This window comes from Panthera onca, chromosome C1, assembly GCF_046562875.1.
Source record: "Panthera onca isolate mPanOnc1 chromosome C1, mPanOnc1 haplotype 2, whole genome shotgun sequence".
Classification (NCBI taxonomy): Eukaryota; Metazoa; Chordata; class Mammalia; order Carnivora; family Felidae; genus Panthera; species Panthera onca.
This window is the reverse complement of record NC_138346.1, coordinates 167,647,846-167,671,761: the sequence shown is the minus strand read 5'-3', so window position 1 is coordinate 167,671,761 and position 23,916 is coordinate 167,647,846. Positions and strand designations below refer to the sequence as shown.

The 23,916-nt window shown below is 41.6% G+C and overlaps 2 protein-coding genes across 7 annotated transcripts in view; both read left to right on the top strand.

The window, feature by feature from the left end:
- Positions 1-4,048, top strand: part of DNAJC6 (DnaJ heat shock protein family (Hsp40) member C6) — a 155,603-nt gene extending 151,555 nt beyond the window's left edge. For all 5 annotated transcript variants that reach the window (XM_078451815.2, XM_078451818.2, XM_078451817.2 and 2 more), the window contains 2 exons: positions 821-997; positions 1,702-4,048. In XM_078451815.2, the coding sequence (XP_078307941.2) occupies positions 821-997; positions 1,702-1,803 (279 nt within the window). In that variant the 3' untranslated portion in view covers positions 1,804-4,048. The remainder of the gene's footprint in view (positions 1-820; positions 998-1,701) is intronic.
- Positions 4,049-8,727: 4,679 nt separating this feature from the next.
- LEPROT (leptin receptor overlapping transcript) lies at positions 8,728-23,628 on the top strand. 2 transcript variants are annotated; one of them, XM_060621192.3, is made up of 4 exons: positions 8,728-8,848; positions 13,701-13,776; positions 19,407-19,593; positions 21,249-23,628. In XM_060621192.3, exons 1-4 carry the CDS (start codon positions 8,839-8,841, stop codon positions 21,363-21,365), a joined length of 390 nt encoding a protein of 129 aa, XP_060477175.1. In that variant the 5' UTR covers positions 8,728-8,838; the 3' UTR covers positions 21,366-23,628. The 2 variants fall into 2 exon arrangements, with proteins under 2 accessions (XP_060477175.1, XP_060477174.1); XM_060621191.3 differs by lacking the exon at positions 8,728-8,848 and adding an exon at positions 9,131-9,263.
- The last annotated feature ends 288 nt before the right edge of the window (positions 23,629-23,916 follow it).

Sequence of the window (23,916 nt, the reverse complement as noted above, 5' to 3'; positions counted from 1 at the left end):
GCTCGGTTGTTTAGTTGGTACATGGTATTTAGTTGCTTGGGAGAGTAGGCATTATTAACCTTGGCTAAACCATTCATTCACCAACGTACACACTGAGCTCCTACTATGTGCTAAATGCTGGTGTGTTCTTATAAACCCTTCAACTTAATCACCTCATTTGTGCAACCTGAGAAGACTCAAACTGTGAACATTCATATTACTACTTGGATTAATTCATTTAACAGTTTTCGAGTTTTCTTTTAAAGCTGTATTTTGAAGCAGTCATGTTATTTGTCTCCTGAGTTATAGTCTTGGTAAGAAACAGTACCTCTTCTCAAACAGCTCTGCCTAATGGCAAGGAAAAACACACACACGGGTGATTATGATAAAATATAGCACATATTAAGATAGAAACATGTTTAAGGGATTAGCACAGAGAAATTCCCCCCCTGCCCCGGGATATTTATTTAGTGTGTGTGTGCCAGATACTATACTAGACAGAGGCAGATAGCAGAGACCAAAATGGACATGGTCTGTGCCCCCATGGAGTTCATGCTTTAGGAGTGAGATTAACTCTGGGGTGGGGTAGAGAGGAAGGGATTCAAGCTCTCAAAGGCAAATGGTATGAAATTCCTGAGCAGGCTTTTAAAGGATGATGAAGGGTTAACAGGAAAGCCAAGGTAGGAGGTGAAAAATTATCCTAGGTAGAGAAAACAGCTTGGAGCATGCACAGTGCCCCATGTGGTTAATGTTGTTGGGGCAGAAGCCATTTCCAGAGACTAAGTGGAGACCTTAGGGACTTGAAAACCTTTCTATTTCCTAATTCCCTCTGCGTTTACAGATTCTGGAATGGATTGAAGGTAAAGAGAGAAATATCAGAGCACTTCTGTCCACGATGCACACTGTGTTGTGGGCTGGGGAGACCAAGTGGAAACCAGTTGGCATGGCTGACCTGGTAACACCTGAGCAGGTGAAAAAGGTATACAGGAAGGCTGTCCTGGTGGTGCACCCAGATAAAGTGAGTATGATCTGCCCTGGAAGAGCACTTCTCTGCTCCTTATTTCATTAGCTTATGACCATGTATTAAAACATTATACTCTCAATTTTCTGGTTATTAGGCCATTTAAATGATAAAGTCCATGGGCTAACATCAAGTATTTAAACAAATAGTTATACTTTATGAAGCAAGAGAAGAAATTAAACTATATATTACAATAACGGAATGGGAGGGCTTTCCCTAGGTATATGATTTATCACTGACTAGTTTTTTTTTCCAGTTTTTAAATAAACTTTATTTATTTATTTTTGAGAGAGAGAGAGAGAGAGAGAGAGAGAGAGAGAGAGAGAGAATGCACACACACGAGCAAGGGAGTGGCAGAGAGGGAGAGAGAGAGCGAATCCCCAGCAAGCTCCACACTGTCAGCATAGAGCTCAATGCAGAGCTTGATCTCACGAACGATGAGGTCATGACCTGAGCTGAAATCAAGAGTCAGACGCTTAACAGACTGAGCCACCATATGTGGATTTCTAAGGGGAGAGAGTTTTGGGGAGGTTATAATAATTAGGATCACATAGAGTGAGCTATAAAATAAGAAATGGCCTAATAGAAAAACATTTCAATTACTTAGAGCCCACATATTAGCAGTGAAAATTTTAATACAAATAAAATTTCAGTCTGTAGTATCTAATGTGTTTTGCTGTTCTTTTTTCTTTTTTCTACAGGCTACTGGGCAACCCTATGAACAATATGCAAAGATGATTTTTATGGAGCTCAATGATGCCTGGTCTGAGTTTGAAAACCAAGGTCAAAAGCCCTTGTATTAGTTTTTGAGCTTTTCCATTTCTGCTGCAGACCTGTGCTAATGCTTAGTGTGTGTCACAGTTCTGAAGTTTTCACAGGTGAACCAAAAACTCCAGTAACATGTATCCAGTACTAAACTGTTAAATTACTCGTGAATTAATTACTCATTGATAAGGAATGTGGATGTTTATTTCCTCAAGTCCCCACCATAAAAGGTCCAGAGCAGGGAAGGAACTTTTAGTGAGAGGACCTTGTGGAGTTCCTACATTCCAGCCTGCCCTTTGGGGGGCAGACTCAGCATTTTGTGGGGAAATGGAAACCAGAGGCCACCAAAGGCATAACACCCATCTCATTGTCTGAGAATAGGATTAATGAGCAAAAGCTATGATAATAGAAGTACATGGTGGATTTTAACTAATGGTTTTTAGATTTTCTTGGAAAGATGTCATTAAAGCCATGGCTTTACATTGACTTTAGGAACACAACCACCAAGTATTTTATTTTTGTGGAAATTTACAATGGTCTTTAGCATAATACTGTATACGTCTTTGGGTCAAGAGGACAATGTAAATTGTGGGAAGTGATTGTATTACAATCCAGTGATTGCCAACCCTGGATAAGCTAAAAATTAGTGCAAATGCTGACTGAAGAAAACAGGGACTCTGTGGAGAGAGAAATATTTGTTCCTGGTCAGAAAGTTGGGCTGCTACCTTCCTCTCCCTAGAAAACTGTAGTTGCTTAAAGAAAATGTCTTAAGGACGTAACTTCAACTCTAAACATGATTTGGAAGAAACTTATCATTTTGTCATAAGGCTTCATGCTCTTCCTTTTGCTTAGCCAAGAAAATATTTTTAGCTGGAAACAGGTTGTGAAGCAGTTTGGCACACCACAACGTATCAGGACCAGTGTCTAGTAAGGAGTCCCTGTCCTCTAGTTTTGTGAGTGGTTGTGGTAAGAGAGTAGAAAACAACACAACACCAGTGACAAGACAGGTGCAGTTGGAGTGGGAGAGCTGTGCTCACCTTCGGACCGGACCGAGTCAGATGGCTGGTCAGGATTTGCTTGGAGGGACCATGTTCTCCTCCCCACCTGTTGACACTGGATCCCTTGGATTATTACAGTGGGGGTTAGTGTTTTAAAAGTAGTCGGGGGTCTACAGGAACAACATTCATGCAGGGACATCTGTGAAAGCAAAGTAAGAATGAAACCTTTGCAGACTTCACACTGGTTGGGTTGCACTTCAGTGTTTTGGCTGTTCCTCATTTTGAGGGATCAGCAGTTGCCATCCCGTGACTTGAGGGGGATCTCTTTTGGTGTGCACATCCATGATGTGCATAGTATATATATGCAAAGCAGATGGGCAAAAAGATTTCCATGCTAATCTTAAAAGGTTCATGCTCAATATGGTGAAAAGCTTTCAAAAGTTGTTTTTAAAAGACAATCATTTTTTGTTCCTATTTTAATTTTCTTGTGGCAAACTGTACCAGAAAAGCAGCATGTCAAAAATACTTCATGTTCTGTATAGAAATCTCTCTCTCTTTTTTTCTTGCTTGCTTGCTTTCTTTCTCTTCCTCCCTTTCCTTTTTTTTTTGTTATAAATATTTATTATTTATTTTACCCTTTACTGACAATGTGAAACTCACAGAAAATATTCTCCTTTTAAATATACAGCTGTAAACCATCAAGGTAACCATAACAAACTAGGTGTTATATTAACGTATTATGAAATAATGTTTGAACCAGTATGTGCTTGTCTTATTTAAAATTGGAATGTGAGACATGTTGCTGTGACCTGGTTTTTTTTTTCTCATTCACATTTGTAGATATTGTGTGAACTACAGTATATAATGATAATAATTAAAAGGATATTATGTGAATGTCACGTACATTTTGAAATGATAGAACTCTATTAGCTTTGTATCATGTTTGGATAATTCATCAATATTCACAGTTTAAAACATCATTAAACATTATGTAATTAGCAATGAGAAAGAATCTTACCTAACTTAATAAATTTGGGATTTCCCTCATCTCTTTTCCAGATACATTATAATTCTGGACCCCTATTTATCTCAAAACTCTTAACATATGCAGACCAACAGATTTTTGCATTCCTTTTAAATATCTGGTTGTGACAAAGCTTGTTGATCAGATTCACTGTTTCATTCATGTTATTGTAATATATTTTTTGTTTTGTAAATAAGTTACACACAACAAAATGTGATTGGTCTAAAATATTTGTAATGTATATTAAAAGGCTCAAAAATATTTGTAGAAACCTAAGTTATTTTTGCACTAAATATAACCTAAGTTATATTTGGGAATATAATGACAGGTTTGAGTTATACCTTCTGACATGATTCGCTTTTTAGAAAATTAACGGGAAAAGAGCTTGAAAACATTTAATACATTTGCTGGATTTCTGGATTTCTGGATTTATACATTAACCACCTCCACTACCACCCTTTCCCCTACACACACACACACACACACACACACACACACACACACACACACACACACGATCATGCTACATAAACACTATGTTTCAAAAAGAATTGGCATAGAAATCCTGGTCTCCTGGATAGAATATGAATGAATTTTCAAAGCTGCGTTTGTATGCTGAGGCAAAGAAATTGATCTTGGAAGTCTAGGACTTTGTCATAGTAAACAGGACTGACCCTTGAAAAATGCAGGGATTAGGGTTTCTGACCCCACATGTAGTCAAAAATCCATGTATAACTTTTGATTCCTCCAAAGCTTAGTTAGTAATAGCCTACTGTTGACCAGGAGCCTCAATGATAACATAAAGTTGAGTGACTTCATATAAATGATAACATAAAGTTAATTGACACATATACATGTATACATATATATACTGTATACAGTATAATGTTCTGTATTCCAGAATATTGTATTCTTACAGTAAGATAACCTAGAGAAAAGAAAATGTTAAGAAAATCATAAGGAAGAGAAAATACATTTACCGTACTGTACTGTATTTACTGAAAAACATCCACGTATAAATGGACCTGTATGGTACAAACCTGTGTTGTTCGAGGGTCAACTGTATTTCAGTTCTTAAGGATAGAAGCAGCATGTTCATTTGGGAGCACATGCTGCAAATGAAAAGCATTTGAATCATTCTTTTACTGTCTCTGTCTGGAAGAATGTTCAAGTCGGATCCTAATGCCACTGATGAGACACCATTGTATAAGGACTGAACACGAACACTAAATTCCATAAACAGTTATCACAGCAACAGGACAGTTTCCCTACTGGAAACATCTATGGGGAAGTTTAGGTCAAGTAAATAGGTTGTGGTTGTTCTAAAATAAACCATGATTTGGCATAATGGTATGGTATTGGTTTGAGACCAGAAAACTACATTTAAATCCTGGTTTTTTACTTCAGGGCTGTCATATTCAACAACTTTGTTAAACTAAGACTTAATCCTATCACCTATATAATAGGGATATTGGTAGTAGCCCTACAATGGAGGCATTAGGAACTATATATAAACTATTATCGAGTACTCATTAAATAGTAGATATTGTTAATGATCTGTAGAACAAAGTATATCCTTGCAGATCAGTATTGGGGCTGGAATTATATCGAAACCTCCAGTTGGCTGTAGGGAGTAACACAAATAGAAAAAAGCATCAAAAGAAACTTGAGCCTTGGCCCTTATTTCTATATCCTTGGAATGATAAGAGTTCTGTTTCCCTAAAATGGCAGAGATTTGAATTGTAGGTTTTGTAAAGGGAATGGCTGTGTGAAAAAGGGAGCCTACCCCAGTATAGATATAATGCCACTGAATCTATCTGGCAGGCACTGTCCTAGGTGCTGTTATATAGATTTGTTTTCTCATTTAATTCTCAAAAAATTCTGGGAGGCATGTTTTGTAAATCCCACCTCAGGAAACGGAAGCATGGAAACATTTATCCAGAGCTGGGGTTTGAGGCTAGATGTTAGGATAGGGAGAGATGGTACTATGGATGGTGAACTTACCTGTTAATTCAACCAATATTTTGTGTAAATTGTATGCAAGATACTAATAGAAATGTAAGGGAAAATCAAAATTAACAAATGGATTTGATTTCCCTGTTAAACATAAGATGTTGTTTTTCTAATTACTACAACAGTTTTATATGGAGTAGTATACGCACTGTCTGACTTTAGAGTTGAACAGTTTTGAGTTTTATCTCAGCTTCTTTACTTACTAGTTCCTATTTGAGCCTCAGTTTTCCCATCTGTAAAGTGGAGATAATATAACCTACAGGGTGAGAGAACGAATGCAAGGAGAGAATATGACGATTTAAAGTAGTTCTGAGAGAATATGACGATTTAAAGAAGTGCTAGGCAGCACGGCAGAGGACATGGATCTTATACATCCAAATCAGGGGTACGTTTCAGCTTCTAAGGTCTTATGTACTTTTTTGGGGACTCTCTTATTCTTTTTTTTTTTTTTTTTACATTTTTTTTTTTTCCAACGTTTTTTTTTTATTTATTTTTGGGACAGAGAGAGACAGAGCATGAACGGGGGAGGGGCAGAGAGAGAGGGAGACACAGAATCAGAAACAGGCTCCAGGCTCCGAGCCATCAGCCCAGAGCCTGACGCGGGGCTCGAACTCACGGACCGCGAGATCGTGACCTGGCTGAAGTCGGACGCTTAACCGACTGCGCCACCCAGGCGCCCCGGGGACTCTTTTATTCTTGATGAAACATGGAATGGGTAAGTGGAAGAACAATTTTTCAGTGCAACATCTGGCAAAAGGAAAGCAGATGTTCTCAGGAGATGGTTAGAGCTTCTGGAAAGATGTTTTCTCTTCATAGTGTTTAGTAAACTGGAAAGGACAGATGGTGTAGGCAGAAACCTTGTTGAGAACTGTGATACTGTGATTTATGTATGTGATCGTTCAGATGACCAAAGTATATATATTTGGTCTTCACAGTTCCTGGCTTATAGCTCCCCAAACCCTTAGAATTTCCATAAATGTAGAGAGTGATAAAGATTTCATTATGTTTGGAAATCGCCTAAGGATCAGGGCTGGTTGCCAGTTGAGCCAACCACATTTTTAGAGGATTGGTACTTTCAGTCCTACCTCATGAACTCTGGGGAGGAGAGAGGGACTGGCGGTTGGCTCAATCGCCAATGTCCAATGATTTAATCCATTGTACCTATGTAATGAAGCCTCCATGAAAACCCAAAAGGACAGCGTTCAGAGAGCTTCCAGTTGGCGAACACCTGGGAATGTGGGTAGAGGGGACACACCTAGAGAGGGCTTGGAAGCTCAGTGCCCTCTCCCCACACCTTGCCCTCTGGTAAGCTATTACCTGTACTTCTGATGGACTGGCTATACATCAGAGGTTCCCAGGACCTCCTCCTCATGTTTGGTTAGTTTGCTAGAACAGCTCACAGGCTTGGCATTATAGTGAAGGAACATATGGCTGACAGGCAGTTCCCCCTGAATACTTTCACTGCTGTTAGAAAGGAGTAATACTCAAAAGCGGGAAAAAGACATTCTGAAGGATCTTGAGTAGATTGCAGGCTACAAAGTAGAGTACAATGTAATTCTGGATCTGCAAGGGTCTGCAATGAGCCAGGTATTAGCAACACAATGTTTTTAATAACTACCTTCCATCTATGAGGACATATGGGAGGGGCTAGAAAAATGAACTCATAGGTAAACAGGTTGAGACAATAATACTTGACTGTACAGTTTTGAAAAAGTAAACTTAATGGGGATCCTGAAAGGCGGCGGTGATGAGAATTTGTACTTCTCAAGCAGCCAAAGGAACCCCTTTATCTTTCAGTCTCTTTGAAAATTAAGAAAAAGCAATAGAAAGGGGGCAGTAGTTCCTGGCTACAATGAGGCGTAAGTGGCCTGTAACCCAACCTCTTCCAAAAAGCTGGCAAGCCCTACCTTTTCTGAGCCTCTTTCCATTAAGGTAAAATAAAGCACTTGGATCAAATGGCTTTTAAGATCTCCTCCAGATTGTCCCCACCAAGACAGAAACTCTCTATTCCCGTGAGGAAGAGTAAATACAAAATGGCCCTCTGAGGTTTAAATTGGTCTTAGTTACCTGCAGACTTTGAGGTCCCAAGGTGTAAGAATAACTATTTAAAGGTTCATGAAAGCTTCAGGAGCAAAAGAGGTTATTGGTCTTTGTGTCTCTAAATAAACCACGGTGTAAGAGAGAAAACGAGTGTTTGAAAAGTGCTAAAGTTCATATTAAGCAAGGCAAGTCCATCTTCGGAGAAAGGTCTCCTACGGACTTGTTCTCTGGTGCTCCCACCCCCAACTAAACCGGCTGCAGCCACAGCCATGTAAACGCAGACAGGCAGGCGCGCGCACGCACACACACACGCACACAAGCATCTTGGGGCTCAGAGAAAAGTTCTGCTCAGTAAATGAGTGTCCTTCCCTTCGCTACCGGTTGTAATTTCCCCCCTTCCCTCTCCCCATTTTCTCGGTCTCCACCCTAAGGCCGAAATTCCTTGCAGCCAGGAACCGCGATTGCTGGGCCTCTGTAGCTCAGGACCTGCACTGGTTTGGCTGCCTTGGAGCGTCTTGGCCCGCGCACCCAGCGGTCCCGGAGGAGCCGAGGCCCCAGCCGACGGATTGAAAAGGATGGGTGTAGGGCAGGTTAAGAGATTATGCGTAGGGCTCAGGATCTGGGAGAAAGGCTCCGGCAACAAGACCCGGTTTACAGGCTGAGAGTGCATTTCCGGGGCAAGCCCAGGACCAGGATCACGGGGTAGGCGGAGCTCTGCGAGCCGGGGGTGGAGTTGTGGACGATCTGGGCGGGGCTTTGCGTGGCAAGGGCGGAGCTCTGCGTGGCCGGAGTGGGCTTAGGACCTAGAGGGACGGGGCTCTGAGTGGAGGGGAAAAGGCGATCGGGACCCTCAGGGCGGGGTTCTGAGTGGCGTGTCAGGGAGTAATCGGGACTGGCAGTGGCGGGGCTGTGCGTGGTTGGAGTAAACTTGGAGCCCACAGGGACCCGCAAGGGCCCGGCTCTGCGTGGCTGGCTTGGACAAGCAGGGGCGGGGCTCTATGTGGCTGGGTAGGTAGGAATAGCGACAGGCAAGGGGCGGGGCTCTGCGTGGCAGGGCTGGCCGAGATGGGACAGGCAGGGGCGTGGCTCTGCCAATTGGGTCTCGGACGAGCAGGGGACGGGGCTCTACATCGCGTGGCAGGCGGAGATGAGACCAGCAGGGGCGGGGCTATGGGGGCGGGGCTGGAGGAGCCGGAACCCGCAGGGGCGTGCTCTGTATGGCGGGGCGGGAAGGATCGGAAACGGCAGGGGCGGGGTTCTGCGTGGAGGGGCGGGGTTCTGCGGGAGGGGCGGGGTTCTGCGTGGAGGGGCGGGCCCGGGGCCCGTGGTGCGACCCCGGGCCGGGTCTGGGCGGCCGGCGGGCCGTGGCAGGAAGCCGGAAGCAGCCGCGGCCCCAGCTCGGGAGACATGGCGGGCGTTAAAGGTAGCTGGTCCTGCGGTGGGGTGTCGCCGCCGTCCCGGGCTAAGCCTGGAGTTGCGCTCTCAGCGTGTGGGCGGGGAACGGCCTCCCCCAAGCCTGCCGCTCTCCCCTTCTCTCCGGGGGCGGAGGAGGCGCTCACCCTCTTCCTTCGCCCCGCAGGATGCGGGTGGAACCTCACTGGTCTGCACGCTCCTGCCGGTCTCTCCGGGACCCTCCAGGCGAGCCAGGAGCAGTACCCTTCTTGGAGACCCGGGTAGACCAGGAGCATCACCTCTAGGCTCCTCAGTACCCCCGCCCCCATCTCTGCTCAGTTTTAAACGGACTGGGTTTCCATTTCCCGACATGTCCACCCTGACGCCTCTCCTCCCTCTTCCTGCCGCTCCGCAGTTTCCAGTTTCTTCTAGAGCAGCCATTGTCTCCAGTCTTCTCGGCCCCGGGGTTCTTAATTCTTTCGGTACTGATGAGTTTTCCTAGTTGGGCAGAGTTGACTGCAGGCAACAGAAAGCCCACGGAAATGCTGTATTTCTCATAATTGTGGAGAATAGATTGGGTGGAATGTTATCGCTGCTTTCTTTAGTGTTTATTCATCTATGGACAGACAAGAAAGTAGTGTTTGTACAGAGAGTGTTCAACTACAGGGGCAGTTGAAAAAGGAGGTACCAAGAACGCCGCTTCCCTTATCTGTATGACTTTAGAGAAGTGGGGGATGGCAGCGGTAGGAGAGGCTATTGGAAGGCTTCCTGTTATTTTGGTAGGAAACCATTCGATTTCTGATGTTTGAATAGAGTAGTGTAACTTGTTTCTATGTTGGAGTTAACTTCCATCTTTGGAATTGGTAACCAAAGATCTTCCTAGTTAATCAACATCTGTTATAAACAACGATATATTTGCATGCATGTGTGTGCACTCTGAAATTTATCTGAGTATGTGAGCTATTAGCAGACACATTGTATCATTATTTCTGGCTGACTTTTATATTCACCATCAGTTTAGTAAATGTGATTTACTTGGACAGTGTCCAGTGTGTAACGTGTCCATTTGAAGACAATGCAGAAAAGGGGTGACCGATAGTATGCCAGTACTGGACTGCGCTGTGCTTAGTCATGCCCAGAAACTATCAAGTAATGATACTGTTTATGTGTGAATGTGTTAGAAATTGTGATGTAGTGAAAAGGAAGACCATGAAATGGAAAAGGACTAAGGGAAGGAAGCTACAGATAGTTCACTAAGGGGTGAACTATCTTACAGATTGAGGGACCATTGTATGCCTGTGACTTGGGATAAAAAGATAAAAGTTATTTTTGGGTGACAGAACTGGAAATGATTATATTACTGTTGAAGTGTCCAAGGTGTCCTTAGATAACAGGAGGAGCACAAAGATGGTGTTATGGATTAAATTGTATCCCTCAAAAGGTATGTTCAAGTTCTAACTCTCCGGTATCTGTGAATGTGACCTTATTTGGGAATAGAGTCTTGGCAGATGTTATCATTAACTTGATGATGATACTGGATTAGAGTGTGCCCTAATCCAATGACTAGGGTCTTTATAAAAAGGGGGGGGGGGTCAGAATTTACACATGGAATCACAGGGAGAACACTGTATGGAGACAGAGGCAAAAATTGGACTGAGGCAGCTAGAAGCCAGGAAACATCAAAGATTGCCAGCAACCACCACGAGTTAGGAAAAAGCAAGGAAAGATTCTTCCTTAGAGCCTTCAGAGGAAGCATGGTCCTGCCAATACCTTGATTAGAGACGTCAAGCCCCCAGAAGTGTGAGAAAATAAACTTCTGTGGTTCTAATGGTCCAGTTTGTAGTATGTTGTTAATGGCAGCCCCAGGAAACTAACACAGATGGGATAACTTAACCCTGCTCTGGGGAGAAAAAGGCAGTTCTTGAATTGAATCTAAAAAAATCAGTAAGGCATCACCTGGCTAAGGAGGGAGCAAGGACAGTTTTTCCAAGTGGGGAGAATTGTGCCAGATCAACTCGTAGGCTGTGAAAGTGGCTGTGAAGGGGTGACACCAGCGTTGTGTATTTGAGAGATTGCTGTCTGCTGCTGCTGTGTGGAAGATGGATCGGAAGAATCAAGGTTGGAGGCAGGCATGAGATGGTGAGGGCATGCACCAGGGCAGTAGTAGAGGGTTCAAGAGAGGAGGGTGGGTATCTTAGTCCTTTAGGGCCGCTCTAACAAAAATACTGGAAACTGGATGGCTTACGGAGCAAACATTTGTTTCTCAATTCTGGAGACCGAGAAGTCCAAGATCAAGGTGCCAACAGATGCAGGGTCTGGTGAATGTCTGCTTCCTGGTTCATAGACATCTCACTGTGTCCTCACATGGCAGACAGGGCAAGGGAGCTCTGGAGTATCATTTATGAAGGCACTAATCCCATCCATGAGGGTCCCACCTTCATGACCTAATCACCTCCCAAAAGCTTTAAGTACCATCACATTGGCAGGAGGATTTAACATGAATTTGGGGAGGGAACATGCTCATTCAGTGTATAGAGGTGGTTTTGAGTGACACCTGGGAGGTTGAGTCACCTTAACTTGGTGATCTTCTGTAAGACAGAAGGTGATGATAGTGTTCGTTGGTCTTTCAGGATAGAACTTAAAGGGAAGAATGTGTTTGGAAGGAGAGGGTGGGATGTTTGGGTTTTATACATGTCGACTTTGAGGTCCTTGTTGGCTACCTGGGCAGAGAAGTCCAGATTGGAGTTGGAGGTGCAGGCCTAGGTCCCAGGACCTGTTCTGGGCTGCAGCATCAGATGTGGCTGGGCCCTCGTGATACTAGGGAACTTTGGGTCAAACGCAATGTCTCAGCAGAAGGACAGTCTAAAGAAATGAAGTTGGATTCCTTGTTAGCTCCAACTTTAAAATATGGCAGAGGATGTTGATTCCCCCCAAAAAGAAAAAAGAATCAATCAACTGAAGATACATTTGTGAACCTTGAGAGATGGGTGTCACAGACCGGAAAGAAGAGGTCTCTGGTTCCTAGCTTTGAAGAAGGGAGTGATACAAAAGGTCAGGCACAGGGAAGGGATAGTGCCAACCAAGAAAAGACCATCTGTAATGAAACAATATGCGAAAAGTTCCTTTTGTACGTTTTTCTTTAAAAAGTGACATGTACGACATGGAAGAGTACAAAAATTAAAATTGGCAGTCTTGTCTTGTGCCCTAACGTCTATATACTTCCAGATGTTTTTAAAAAGCACCTTCGTATCTTCCTATAAAACAGTCTCCCTAAATCTCTTAAAGTAAAAGGAAGCAATCAAAATGTTAATTAATTTAGTGAATTACTAATTGTGAGTATTATGGATTTTTTTCAGAAGAAAATTTGGCTAAATTGTGTCTGGTGCTTTGAATTTATACCTTTAGCAAAGAATATTGCTAAAGTGAGCAAGTACCTTCATCAGTCAGCATTTATTTATGGAACACCTTCTTTTTGCCAAACACTTCACATGGATTATCCCCTTTACTTCTCATAAGCTGCATGATAAGGTGGCACCATTATTCCCATTTTATAGGTGAGAAATTTGATTGAAAAGGTTCAGTTTCTCTCCAAGGTCACACAGCCAGTTGGTGGCAATGTTGAGATTTGAACCCATGTTGGTGACTCAGAGCTCAGGATTTTTTTTAACAACCTTGATACTCTGTCTCCCACTCAGCAGCATGACAAGGACAAATAACGTTCCTACCCCCTCAGCGATTAGTGTTGAACAGATGCAGGGAATAAATATTTTATTTGGTGGATACTACTTGGGAGTCATTTTGTATGAAAACATGAAAGTAGTCTTCAAATACTTGAAGTACTGGGGTTGGGAGAGACAGAATGATCAAAGGGCATATATATATTACAGTGAGGCAGTTTTGGATATAATTTGAAGAAAGGGTTTTCAGCATTTAGATACTATCAGAAGGAAATGATATGCCTCAGGCAGAAGGAAATGATATGCCTCTTCACTGGAGTTGTGCAGACAAGCTGGTTGGCCTCTTGTGACAAATAGAGGGAATTTATATATTAGATAGGGGTTGGAAAATGCTTGAGACCTTTCTCACCTAGTGATTTTAAAGTGGTGGACACAGGCAGTCATTTGCTAGTCAAATGTGATGTCAACTAATGAAATAACTACATTTGTGTAAATTGGGAACCTTTTACTTCTTTAAGTGAATGTTTTTGTTTAAGATATAACTCACATACCATAAAATTAACCTTTTAAAAGTGGAACATTCTATGGTTTTTAGTTTATTCACAAGTTTGTGCAACCGTTGCTACCATTTAATTCCAGAACATTTCACACACACACCGCCCCCCCCCCCCCCCCACGCCCCAGAAGAAACTCCATACCCATTAGTAGGCACTCCCATTCCTCCCCTCTTCCCCCAGGTCCCTGGCAACCACTGATTGGGACCTTTTAACTCTTGGTTTTATTTTTCACAGCTCTTGTGGCATTATCCTTCAGTGGGGCTATTGGGCTGACTTTTCTTATGCTGGGATGTGCCTTAGAAGATTATGGGTAAGTGTTCATTTCAAAAAGAACTATTCTTGTTTTTGTGCGTTTGTCACTGTTCCTGTGAGTGTTAGCAAGTTTAGTGAATTTAGCGCCGGGCTCTAACCAATGAGTTAGTGAAGTCCAGGTCCATTCGTGGGTCATTTATATTTGTGCAGAGAAAAGCTCTTTTTAGACTTGATGTATTCATTTAGTAAGCATTTCTTGAACACCTACTCTGGACCCGCTGGGGATATAAAAAGGAAGAGATACAGTCCTGTCCTCAAGGAGCTTGCAATTTGAGTTGTGCCTGAGAGGCAGACAGGCGTCGGTCTAGTCCATAAGATGACAGCTGTAGTGGAGACATGTGCACAGTACACGGAGAGCTTTGAGAAGGTGTATCTGAGTTTCTTTGGGAGAGTCAGGCAGGGCTGCAGAGAAGCTGTTGTCTTTAAGCTGAGACTTTGTGTCTAAATAAGAGTTTGTGGGGCTGATGATTTAGGGGAGGGCATTCCAGGCAGTGGGAACATTCACCAAAATGTGTTTATTCAGCAACTCTTGGTTGAGTGCTTACCACATGCCAGCCACTGTTATGGGAACTGGAGATTAAGAAATAAGAACAAAGGTCCTACTCTCTTAGAGTCTGTGTTGCAATGGGGGAGATGGACACTAAACAGATTTAAAAATGTCCATTCTATCAGAGGTAGAAATGTTATGAAGAATAAATGATAAAGGGCACAGAGACTGGGGAGACGGTGGTCAGGGAAGGCCTCTCTGAGAGGGTGACTTGTGAGCAGAAATGCAAAGAAAATAAGGAAGCAGGCCATGCCGGAAACTGGGGAAGGAGGACTTCAGGCAGTAGGAAAGTCATATGCTCAGGCCCACAGACATTAAGGCATAGAGACTCTCCAGGAAACCACATGTGGTTCATTATGGTAGAGCATAGAGTGTAGCTGGGATGAGCAATAGAAGGGTTGGTCAAGGATGTAGAGTCAATCAGTCTTTAGGGCACTGTATGCCATGTAAAAGAGGTCAGATTTTACACTTCAAGCCATAGGAGCTGGAAAAATATCCTGAGAATAGGTTTGGAGGGTGAGGGGATTTCTGTTTGAAAAAAGTCAGTCTGGCCAAAATGTAAGAGTGGATAGCAAGGTGCTGAGACTGCCGTCAGGACACGCAGTAGGGCACTACTGTCATAAAGCAAGCAAAATGTCGGGCCGTGGCAGTAGGAATGAAATGAAAGGAAAGAGAGAGATCTAGGTGGCAGAACTAACAGGTTTTGTTAACTGATGTCAGGATTCAGCAGGGGGAGAGGGTTCTGGGATGCCTCCCAGGTGATTGGTTGAGCATCTAACTGCACAGGAGATGCTGGGACTAACTTAAACCAGCTGGAGCTAGTTGTTGGGACATTTGATGAGTTCAGATCTCTCACCCCAGTCCTGGTCAGAGATTGTCTAAACACAAGAGGGAGCTGGTTGTAAGCAATAACTTCTATTTGTCCAGAGTGTTTGCAGCTGTTACCAGAGTCTGGTTTTTAAGGATATAAGGTATTATCCTCATTTCTAGCTGGGAAACAAAAGCCCAGCGTGGTCAAAGACTTAACCCAAGTCGCACAGCATTAAGTGGCAGAGATTGGACTCATGTTCTCACTCTCTTGACCATTATTCTACAACCAACTCTAAATCCAGGTGTTCTAATTCTCTACAATCTCTATAAGGTTTTAAACAAAAACGAGCCATTTACTGCTACTACAAAGAAATTAATTTTATATTTAATGATGGTGACCCAGGATTATCCTGTACATCAGGAGTCAGCAAACTGGCCCACAGGCCAAACATGGCCTGATGCCTGTTTTTGAAATTAAATGTTTTATCAGAATACAGCCACACTCATTTATGTACCATCTCTGGCCACTTCTGCACCACAGGGGCAGAGTTGTGTAGTTGAGGCAGAGACCCCGTGACTTGCAAAGTCTAAAATATTTACTGTTTGGCCTTTGCAGAAAAAGTTTGCCAATCTCTGGCCTACACGTTTTCTGAATAGTGTATATTTAATACCCAAATTTTGTATGTAAACAAGGTTGCTTCTACATTAATAGTTCTCATAGTTGAATATTGATCGCTTACTATGAATGGGAACACAGTGCCTTAGATTGTTGTACAGAAAACTCTCACTATATTCTAGGAAGTTAATAATTAAGAGCTCCTGGCTGTCGGCATGTCAGGTCATAGCTGGGTCTCTTCCAGACCTCTTCTTGTCTCTGTATCTGTGTTTCCTCACTGGTAAAAATAAAGGCTTTGAACTAGATAATCTCTAACAGCCCCTTCAACAATATTATTTGGTGATTCTTGAAACCCACTATAATCCCTATAGTTTAGAATTAGGAGTTAGAATTCAGTGTGTACATCTTGAGTCCTCTTGATGAAGGGCATTTCCCCTTCTTGCTTTTTGGTTGCTGTCCCGTACTCCTAGATCTGTGGCTGAAATAAGCTTTCATTACAGTCTAGCTTTGTCACAACTTCTGCTTAGAGGTGCTGACTGTCGGGGTGGACCTCCGTGTATTACTGTGATGTGGATATTTTAAAGTGAATAGAGACTTTCCTTTTTTTTTTTCTCTCAAGGAATGAAGCATAATAAACATCCGACTGATGGAGAAAAATATTTTTGAAGTATTTATAGAGCAAATGTAATTGAAAAGCCGATGACAATTTTTAATAAATACAAAACATTAAAATTTGGGAAGAAAACTTTTTTGCATTATGGTATTATTATGTCTTACAATAAAGATTAGAGTATATCTAAAGTTTGTACTGGTAAGCATATTTAGTTTTATGATTTCCATACTTAAAATTCATTTTGTTCATTCAGTAAGTGGTAATGGAATACCTCATCTCGGCCCTGGGGATAAATGGTGATTGATTGAGACAAATTAGATTCTTGTTCTCATAAACAAGGAAATATCAAATAGGGATAAATGCTGGCAAAAAGTCAAGAGGGTGATGTGCACAAGGGTAACTTGAAGTATTTAAAATGGATGGTCAGTCTTCTTTCACTTAACATAATATCCTCTATGTCCATCCATGTTGTCTCAAGATCTTGTTCTTTTTTATGACTGAGTAATACTCTGTATTCCATGTATATCTTCCTTATCCATTCATCTGTTGATGGACTCTTGGGTTACTTCCATATTTTGGCTATTGTAAATAATGCTGTAGTGAACATAGATGTGCATATATCTTTTTGAAATAGTGCTTTTTTGTTTTCTTTGGGTAAATATGCAGTAGAGGAATTCCTGGATCATATGGTAACTCTCATTTTGTGAGGAGCCTCCATACTATTTTCCACAGTGGTTGCACCAATTTACGTTCCCACCAACAGTGAATAAAGGTTCCTTTTTCTCCACATCCTTGCCAACACTTGTTATATCTTGTCTTTTTTTTTTTTTAAGTTTATTTATTTATTTTTGAGAGAGAGAGAGAGGAAAAGAATGAGCAGGGGAGGGGCAGAGGGAGGGAGAGAGAGAATCCCAAGCACCCTCTGCAGTGTCAGTGTGGAGCCCAGCATGGGGCTCAAACTCATGAACTGTGATATCATGACTTGAGCCGAAGTCAAAAGTTAGATGCTTAACTGACAGAGCCACCCAGGTGCCCCCATGTTGTCTTTTTTTTTTTTTTAATGTTTATTTTTGAGAGAGAGAGAGAGAGAGAGAGAGTAAGTGGAGGAGGGGCAGAGAGAGAAGGAGACACAGAATCCAAAGCAGGGTCCAGGCTCTGAGATACCAGCACAGAGCCCGATGTGGAGCTTGAACCCACAAACGTGAGATCATGACCTGAGCTGAAGTTGGACACCCAAACGACTGAGCCACCCAGGCGCCTCGCCCCCATGTTGTCTTTTTGATACTAGCCATTCTGACAGGTGTGAGGTGATATCTCACTGTAGTTTTGATTTGCATTTCCCTGATGATGAGTGACGTTGAGCATCTTTTCATGTGTCTGTTGGTCATCTGTATATCTTCTTTGGAAAAATTCTATTCAGGTCCTCTACCCTTTTTTAATTGGATTATGTAGGTGTTTTTTGGTGTTGAGTTGTGAAAGTTCTTTCTATATTTTGGATATTAGCCCCTTTTTGGATGTATCATTTGTAAATCTCTTCTCCCATTCAGTAGGTTGCCTTTTCATTTTATTGATGGTTTCCTTCACTGTGCAAAAGCTTTTTATTTTAATGTATTCCCAGTAGTTTGATTTTGCTTTTGTTTCCCTTGCCTGAGGAGACATATCTAGGAAAATGTTTCTAAGGCTGATGTTAAAGAGATTACTGCCTGTGTTTTCTTCTCGGAGTTTTATGATTTCAGGTCTCACATTTAGGTCTTTAATCCATTTTGAGTTTATTTTTGTGTACGTTGTAAGAAAGTGGTCCAGCTTCGTTCTTTTGCATGTAGCTATTCAGTTTTCCTACTACCATTTATTGAAGAGAACAAATTGGGGTTGGGCAGAATGTGAGGGCAGTGGGAGATGCAGGCTTCCAGTCATGGAATGACTAAGTCACAGGGATAAAAGGCACGGCATAGGGAATATAGTCAGTGGTATCATAATAGCAATGTATGGGGACAGATGGCAGCTACACTTGTGAATATTACATATTGCATAGAGTTGTCGGCATCACTGTGTTGTACCCCAAAAACTAAAGCATCAACTATACTCCAATAAAAAATAAATAAAATTGAATGATCAGGGAAAGCCACTTTTAGGAGGCCTCTCAGCTTAGATTGCACAAGAAGGAGCCGGCCAACAAGAAGACAGGGAGGAGAGCATTCCAGGCAGAGGGTTTTTGCTAGTGCAGAGGCCCTAAGATGGGGATGAGCTCAGAGTGTTTCAGGAACAGAAAAAAGGCTGGCGTGGCTACTGACTGAGTGTATAAAGAGAAGATGGCACAATGCAAATGGGAGAAGTTGGCCAGATCATGGAAGGCTTTGTAGGCCAGGGAAAGGAATCTGGGTTTTACTAAGCCATTGAAGGGTTTCCAACGTGTATACACTCAGAAGATCTCTGTTGAGTTAGTGGGTGCAAAGTGGGTGCACTGTCTTGCGTTCTATAGGGAAAGCAAAGGTGACTGAGTGAAGATTCTGCCTTCAAGAAATTACAGCTCAGGAATAACAGAAAACAATAAAGATTCTTGATTACACATTGTGTAGTTTTTTTTTTTTTAACACAGGGTATGGTATCGACATACTAATGGACTAGTAATTTTTAAAAATTTTTTAAAAATTTATTTATTTTGAGAAAAACAGACACAGCACGGGCAGGGGAGGGGCAGGGAGAGAGGGAGAGAGGGAGAGAATTCCAAGCAGGCTTCACGCTACCAGCACAGAGCCTGATGTAGGGCCTGAACCCACGAAACCGTGAGACCATGACCTGAGCCGAAACCGCGAGTCAGATGCTTAACTGACTGAGCCACCCAGGCATCCCTGGACTAGTAATTTTTAATCATTGCACCTTACCTGTTCCTGGTATAAATCATCTCATGTACGAGCATTGACCATTAAATTAATAATTGTTTGACCTAGACACTGAAGATAATTCTAACTTTGAAATGGCAGCATGTCTTTACAATGTAACCGTAACTTTTCTTTTTGGGTTTCTTCTGGGTCCATCCGACAGCGTTTACTGGCCCTTGTTTGTCCTGATATTTCACGCCATCTCTCCCATCCCCCATTTCATTGCCAAAAGAGCAACGTATGACTCTGATGCCACAAGTAGTGCCTGTCGGGAGCTGGCATATTTTTTCACTACTGGAATTGTTGTTTCTGCCTTTGGATTTCCTGTTATTCTTGCCCGTGTGTCTGTGGTAAGTTTTGTTTTCTCTTGTTTTGCTCGGTTGTTGCTGAGTTTACTTCAGAACATCAGTTTCACTGCCATTGCTTAGGCTTAATTCTCAAATCCAGATGTGTTTGTAGTTTCTCTTTTCCATTTTAGATCTCCCTATCAGTGCCTTGGCTATGTTTTCAGAATGCTTTCTTTGTCTCTCTCACAACTTTTAGCCGGGGCATGTGATTTCTTGCTCTTTAAACTGTTTTCTGGAATTGTGCTTATCAAATCCTTTCCTCTTAGGGCGATCCACAGAGAATGTAATAGCAATGCTTTTCTGGTTCCAAAATGAACATCACATCAAATTCTTCTGCATATAGGATCGTGAACACAGTTTCCAACTCAATACTGTAAGGCATCTTTTAAGGGACACCTACATGGTTACAAGAAGATACAGTGAATAAGATGCCATCTTCATATCCTGTATAATTGTTTTCTTTTTGTCTCCAAAACACACATTGTGGGTATAATTTATTCACTTCTTTCTTTTTTAACGTTCACTGCTTTTCATGCTACTTGCTTTTATTCCCCCTAACTACATACTGTTTCAATTTCATGAAACTCTTATTTGGGGCATTGGATCTTGGGGACATCTGCTATTTGTAAGATACCAGGAATAAGAGCCAGACATTGTCTGTGTCCCAGAGGCACAGAAACTAGCCTGATGGGTAAGTACACTATGAATGTATTATGTGTGATAATTGAAACATGATCACACCACCATAGGAGCACCAGGAAGAGAGAAATTCCAACTGGCATTTGATGTAGGCCTCAAAGGCTAAATAAGGTTTTGATTCAAGTAGGGAAGGCTGTTCTATGGAATGGCACCCAAGTGTGAAAATGCAATATGTGGAATAAATAGCAGTTCAATATGGCAGAGTCAAAAGGACGTGATTGAGAAGGAGGCTAGAAAGGTTGGGGAAGCCCACTTGCGCAGGCTCTTGAATGCTATGCCAGTTTGAACTCTATTTAGATGACAAGCATTGGAGCTTTTTGAATGCAAAATCTTCAAGACCTTACTCTCCTTGTGCTGTAGACTAATATTTAAGTTTGGCTGTAAGGATTTCTGTTTTATGAAGAAACTTTCATTGATGTTTTCTTTCTATTGCTTAAATTAAAACAAAATGCCCACTAGAGGGTACTCTCATCCCCTACTGCGCCTCTGTAGAACCATCTGCCACGCTGGGAAGCTGTTTTCATTTGTATGCAGATTATTATTTAAAGTCTGTTCTTGCCTAGAAAAGAAACAGACCAATCCATAATTCTCTGCAACTCCTGTTTTCCTGAAAGGAGGCAATGGGTATAGATCTTTTAGTACCCGGTATTATAATTAGACCCTTTATATTCTGGGTGCTTTTATTTTACTTAAGGCAATCATTGTCTACTGAAAACATGTTGAGAAATATGTCTAATGGGGAAAATGATAAGGATGATACAGACTTAATTATCAAGCATCACGAAGTAATTAGGCTAATTACTGAATAGTTCACTGTCTCCTGCCTGTTAGGTTATTAAGCCTTTTAGCAGTTTTATGTAATATTTCATTGGATGATTCTAATGCAGAAAATAACAGAGATTTTCAAAGAGTATGATATGAAGAAAGTAAAGATTTAATCCTCTTTCCTTGTGTTTCAGATCAAATGGGGAGCCTGTGGCCTTGTGCTGGCAGGCAATGCAGTCATTTTCCTGACAATTCAAGGTTTTTTCCTTGTGTTTGGAAGAGGAGATGATTTTAGCTGGGAGCAGTGGTAGCACTTTATTCTGATAAATTGCATTTTATTTCTTAGAAGTCATGCTATATGTATTTGTGTGCACATGTGGCCTTTTACTATGAAATTTCCTATGCTATTTTTTTATACCTTTATATCATGTTCACTGTAAGAAGGACTACAGGAGAGAAAGCTCAGTTTTGTTTCCAGCTAATAGACCTCTCCATGTACTCAAGTTGAATTCTTTTATTTGTTTGGCTCTTCATATAGTCATGGTGCTCTCAGAAGATATATTAACACAGTCTTGTACACAGCCGTTCACTTGTGTGATGCATTTACATATTTTGCCTGGGGATGAGTGTGGGTAAGCAGACAGCACTGGAGCAAGTCTGTTCTACTCAGGACTTCCAAGATATACTTGTGGCCCAGAGAGAGCGGCTCCCTCTTTGTGTTGTAGACCCTTGCCTCTCGAAGTGTGGTCCATAGAGCACCTGGCATCTCTTAGGAGCCAGTTCATACAGAATCAGAGGTTCCCCGCCCCCCCCCCCCCCCCCCCCCGATCCAGTGCATTTTAGATGAGCTCCCAGGTGAATTACATGCACCTTAAAGTTTGACAAGTGCTGTCATAGGGGAATAAGTATCACCTCTAGTGTCCTTGTCTTCCCTTTGGCTTAACCTCTCTGGGTATTAGCTGCTCGTTTGTAAAAATTGTTTCACCTGCCTTCATGTTGAGGCCTACTTCAGAGTCTCTCTGGTATTTGTGAAATGTCCAAACCTGTATTGTTCCTCACATTTGCAGAATTGTTCTCAGTAGGGAACAGTTATGTTTCACTGTCTGAAAGGCAATAGCTCTTTTCACAGAGCTGGGGAAACAGAATAACTGCAAAGTAACAGAGTAACTGGGCTGTACCAAAGGAGGCCAGGCTGGAACCAGTCCCTGCTTTAGCAGGGGGGCAAGAGCAGATAGGTAATACTTTCTAACTTCCCTTTGTAATCACACACTTCTCCCCAGCTCCTTCTCTGTACTGCTTTCCACCTCCATTCCCCCTCCAAGCCAACACACTCCCAGCAGTTCTGATTTGCCTTTACTTCCTCACGGCTCTGACTTTTCCGTCCTACAGGAACAGGAGCCAAGTAGGCAAACAGAGGGTGCCCAAAGACGCTACTTACTGTCTTTCATGCCTTGTAGATCTTTTTATATATATGTATAAAACCCCTCTGCCACTTTTAAGTGAATCATTGTGAGTACGTGCCACGCTAGATCCTGTAGTCAGTTTTTCTAGCTCAACTTTTGGTCCAAGATCTATAAAGAAAAATATGGGAACTAGAACCACTTGATGAGAATACAATGATTTTAAAGGATTATTAATGTGTGATAACTGACACGCATTGAAAACACTAAAATTTTGAAGTTTGGAATCTGAGGAATTAGCATATCTTTTCGTATTCTGGAATGATCTGGGACTAGGAGAAGATAAAAGTGAAACCTAAAAGGATAATGTGCAGTTATATTGTGGCCTTGTGCATAATTTTATGTTTTCTTTTTTTTTTTTAATACATGAAATTTATTGTCAAATTGGTTTCCATACAAAACCCAGTCCTCATCCCAAAAGATGCCCTCTTCAATACCCATCACCTGATTTTATGTTTTCAAAGTTCTTTGTACATATAGAATTGCTGATGTTATTTCCGATATTTATAATTAGAAAAATTATATAGACACTTTATAATTTTAGCCAGCGTTTTTAATAACACTTGCACTTACTTTATTGTAATAAATTTCTCTTTTAACACAAAAGAAAGTTTAATTTCAAAAGTCTTTATTCTGATGTAGCCTTGCTTAAAAGATAAAAAAAATAAAGTAAGAATCTCTTGGTGTTCTGAAATGGGTAGTTTGAGCAATACAGGAATAGCAATACATTTTAAGATACCATTTTGAATGTCTAGTTGGCTTGTAATAGCATTTCTTTTCCTAAAACGGAAATAGTGTTTAATTTATACTCCCTTTAACAAAAGTATCTTTGTTGCTTATACATATTTCATATTTCAGATAACCAAGGTAGCCTTAATATGTAGCCTTAAATAAAGCATTGCCTCTTGATTGTACTTCCAGAATGATATAAAGTACACATAGAGAATATTTGTAGCCATTCCCTAATAATGGAATGGTTTATTGAAGTGATAGATTGTTGGATTTGCTCTGTGTCTGAAAACAAACATTTATTTTTAGTGCTTAAGTGTCATTATAAATGCCAGTGGGAAGTATTGCTATGAATGTACAATACAGAAGTTTCCTTTTGATGACACACATGTTGGGCATTTCTTTTTCCTTATAAAAAGTTCATTTTTTTTTCCTGTATGCCATAGAAAATATTTTGGAGATTCAAAGCACATTGCTTACATTCTAAAACTAGGAATACACATAAAGAATTGCTGACAAGTAAGTAATCTTATGAGGAAGTTCTTTATCATGTTCCAAACAACTGGTTTACAGGCAGACTTTGAAACACTTTCACACAGCAAGTGGGAGGTTGGTGATTGAGTGCCCAGACCAACCCTTCTGAGGGAGGCTAAACCCTGATGTAGTTGACTTA

Bases quoted from the DNA above. Each gene is read 5' to 3' on its own strand.
- LEPROT (XM_060621191.3), top strand. The intron at 13,777-19,406 runs GTAAGTGTTCAT...TCCATCCGACAG, and splicing joins TGTGCCTTAGAAGATTATGG to CGTTTACTGGCCCTTGTTTG. The intron at 19,594-21,248 runs GTAAGTTTTGTT...CTTGTGTTTCAG, and splicing joins TTCTTGCCCGTGTGTCTGTG to ATCAAATGGGGAGCCTGTGG.